This window comes from Limulus polyphemus, unplaced genomic scaffold (assembly GCF_000517525.1).
Source record: "Limulus polyphemus unplaced genomic scaffold, Limulus_polyphemus-2.1.2 Scaffold169, whole genome shotgun sequence".
NCBI classification, from domain to species: Eukaryota; Metazoa; Arthropoda; class Merostomata; order Xiphosura; family Limulidae; genus Limulus; species Limulus polyphemus.
The window spans coordinates 264,551-268,702 of NW_013665779.1; the positions used below are offsets into that span (position 1 = coordinate 264,551).

General features: G+C 27.6%; 1 protein-coding gene across 2 annotated transcripts in view; it reads right to left on the reverse strand.

Annotated features, from left to right (window-relative positions):
* LOC106477762 (pescadillo-like) overlaps window positions 1-4,152 on the reverse strand; it is a 46,559-nt gene that overhangs the window by 18,283 nt on the left and 24,124 nt on the right. For both annotated transcript variants that reach the window (XM_013938294.2, XM_022381500.1), the window contains exons 6-8: window positions 1,792-1,925; window positions 1,087-1,203; window positions 549-614 (exon numbers count right to left, since the gene is read on the reverse strand). In XM_013938294.2, the coding sequence (XP_013793748.1) occupies window positions 549-614; window positions 1,087-1,203; window positions 1,792-1,925 (317 nt within the window). The remainder of the gene's footprint in view (window positions 1-548; window positions 615-1,086; window positions 1,204-1,791; window positions 1,926-4,152) is intronic.

Sequence of the window (4,152 nt, forward strand, 5' to 3'; positions counted from 1 at the left end):
GGTAACATTTCTATACTACTTAGTTAAAATTAAAGCTATTTTTTCTTCTCACTCTCTTTTCCTAAATTCTGACAGTATTACTGACAATTTAAAAAATACAGTAAAACCAATAATGGATATAAACTCAGTAAAAAGCATAATTAAAATAGTGAAGAATCAGTAAGACTCAAATTAATTATCATAAAAATAAGTAAAAAATTATACTGTGCATGCACTCAGTTATTTCCATTTTTTGTCACCATTAGAAAATGTTGAAAAAAAAAAACTGATACAAGAAAATGGTTTTTAAGCCTAGTTGTCAAATGTAAAATGTTTCACTCAATAAAATTAAAGGCTACCTAGGTTTTCTAAAATTTGTTTTCTAATTTTACAAATATATATATGTGTATACACACACACACACATACATATGTGTAATATGAACACATTTCTGATCTTAAAATTAAGACTATCATTCTCAAGTAGATTAGTAATTTCACTTCAATCATTTAAATGGTTTAACCAGTTTTTATCAAAACAAATTATTTTGTTATAAAATCATTACCAACCTCAGACATTAGGTCATCTCTATCAAATAGTTCCGAGTCATCCTCCAAAGCTAAATCTTCTTGTAACTAGACAATGATTGAATTTTCAGTTTATAAATATAATGAAAAAAAATTTATGTAGTTTAGCTAATTATGAGACAGGAAATATAAATGCTGAGTAAAAACAGACAAATAACTTCTTTATGCCTCACAGACCTACGTTACATAAACAATAAGTAACTTTAGTGAATACTGTACTGCTAGCTTAGCATAACTGATTAAATAAAAATGCAGTATTCCATATTGTTGCATTGATAAAGATTTAGTTAAAATTACATTACTGAGTGGATAAAAGAATAGATGAAATTTTTCAGTTTAAAAAAGCAGGTAATTATTAACAATAAGCTTACAACTGAACAGACTGACATTAAAATTCTCCAAAGATTTCTAGTTGAACCAAATGTTTCATATAAACTAATAACTTACATATTGAAATCTATGGTTCAAACATTCATAAAAATCCACATCTATAGTTTACTCAGTTGTACAATATTCTTACCTTTGGAGGGTAATAGAGGTTTATTGAATGGAAGAGTTTGAAATTGACAAAGCCAAGCATTGTAGTGTAAAACTCTGTGAATGTAATCATGATTTTGAAATCCACATCTGATGGATGCTACAAAAACATATATATCTGTCTGTTAAAAAGATATGTTTGACTTATACTTTTCATGAGCAAAATTATGTTCAACAAATATTCTTAAACTGGTCTGTACAACACAGAGAACTATTTTTAGTATAATAAATGTATATATGAAAAAAATTAACTTAAACTATCCACACACTACTGATGACATGCCTACAGTGAGTAAATGAATTAGAGTAGCTATATGATAAACATCTTGTATCACTCTATGTCCATTACTAATCTAAACTTTTGTTGCTATTTGGCTGGTAAAAGAATTTACAAACATCTCTCTCATTTTTTCTTTTGTTGGAACACAATCCTTTGAACTTCTTTATTAATACTTCTACAATGGTATCATTATTCTTCTACAGTTAATACTATATACTTCTACAATGGTATCATTATTCTTCTACAGTTAATACTATCTATTTGATAAAAAAAGTATTTTTAGATATCAAATATATTAGTGATTTTAAGACAAGTGATCTGTTTGCATCTTTAAATAAGTGTATCTGAATGGAAAAAGGTCACTGAAGTTTATTTTTCTAAAAGGTATTAAAATATTTGTAAACTTACACAGTAGCTTAATGGGTGGGGGACAATCCATGTTACCAGCTGTCCCATTATTTCAGCCTGATAATAGTAACCTTTGATGGAAATGAACACTTTCCGTAGAGACTTGGACTCTATCACGTAATGCATGAATTCCACTAGAAAATAATTCAAACAAGTTTAAAATCAATTTAAAAAAATGTTAACTGACGACTAAGCTCATCAAGCTTCTGTCATAAAGAAATTACTGAACAGTTAATAAAAAAAATCCAGTCAACACTTTATGGTTGAGTTCCATTGACATAAACCAAACCTGAAATAAGCCAATGCAAGAGCAAGTGTATTTTTAAAAACTTGTGTTCCTGAAATGAACTATGAAATACAGCTTCATCAATAACTTAACCCAAGTAAGAGATATACTGTAATTTGAGAAAGTTCTTAAACATGTAAAGGTGCTTCTTTTATTATTTAAAAAGTCTATCAATTATATTCTTTGTTCATGGATAAATACCACTCTGTTTGTATGAAAAATGTTCTTTAGTCACATTATTAAGAAGCTGTGGAACAAAACCATTAAAGTTCTGAGTATTAAAAACAATAAAAAAATTATCTGAACAGAGATAAAGTATTTTTTTTTTACATTTCAAGCTATCAACTGCTTTACGAAAATGCGGATGAATTATTTCAAGACTTGGTCTACTAACCTACCACCAATAGGTGAAAGTTAGAGAAAAAGTGGATGAATCATATAAAATACATCAATGAAATAAAATGGTAAATTTTTTTAGATATGCTAAGTTTCACATTTTATTATAAGTATCTCACTATATAGAAATCTTGTGTAGCTTTCCTACTATTTTTGACAGTAGAATGGACTACATGTCAGAGAAAACTTCCTAAAATGTTAGCATCCTTTCTGTAGCCATTACTTTGAAATAATGCAAACTTATTACCAACACTAACCAGAAAAGGGTTAATGGATTCAGAAAACAGGAGATTTCACAATATAAAACATTCATTAACCATTTGACTATGACCTACTTACAATGTAAGTAGGTATGCAACTCTCATGATAGTTCTTTACAAAAGTGAAACTAGTGAATGAAAGTCTTTTAAATTGAGATGAGAGGTCCTATAAGTATGTAGTTTTTGAAAAATAAGATATTAAATTTTGATTTTTTCTAAAGCAATGTTTTTATCATGCCTTTCTTTCTTCTTGCATGTTGCCTATCAACATGTATTTTAAGATTAAAAATACTTTTATGCATCAGAAAATTTTCAAATTTCACATGTAAAATCCTTATAATGTCCAGATAGTTGTTATACTTTTCTTAAGAAAAAACTATATATTTTATCTGTTATTTTCACTAATGAATATCTGTGCAGGTTTGGTCGATTTAACTGATCTCATAACCACCATAAAAATTAGGAAATAAATATAAATTATGACTTTTTCTTTCTAGACTGACTACTAATTATAACACGAAAACTTAAATGTTTAGACTAAATAGCTTAAATCTCATAACATTATACATTTATATATATATATTTATTAATTTTATTATATTGATCTTTCAGCCGTGCCTGGCTAACAATACAGAAGTTACAATGATGCAACTCACGTGCACTAATGTTACTGTATCCAATAATATAAAACTGACCTTTGGTCTCTACAAAGTGATCTGTCTTGGTTGTGTTTTAGTGGATTAGTAAAATACAGTCACATTTCAATTATTATACATTATATATGTATGTAGATTGTGACTATTTACAAATAACTTCTTAAACTTATTTTTCTTAAAATATAGAAGACTAAATAAAGAAGTAAAGCAAACAAAATCATTTTTTTTTTGGTTTTATATATATACATTTGAAGAACCAAAAAATAATTAATAACTATATCGATACCACAGAACTCAATTAGTAACTAAGCTGTATTTGGGTCTAAAAAAAATATGAAATTTAGAGCAGACTAAGTATTCGACTTACCTCTATGCCATCTTGTATCAAAAGAAAGATATATTGCTGTGATATTTGTAAATGGCTGAGAAAGACACTAGGGGGGACATTCAGAGTTTTTGATTGATTATTTACATGTCATATTCAGATGTATATATAAGAGACCATTTCCAAATATGGAAAAAGGTGAGCAGGGCCACTGCATTTGATTCTGTGCATGAGCAATATCTCAGCAAACAGAAAAGATAGGAGGTTCTTATTTTATATTATAGCTTGTGAATAGTGGTAATTTGAGTTCCTAATTTGTATTTTGACATCACAAACATTTAATTTGAACCACTGCTGCATTCAGCATACCATGTGACACACAAAATTGGATGTTTAGTTGTTTTTTTTAAATATTTACTTTTATATTAACAAATTAAA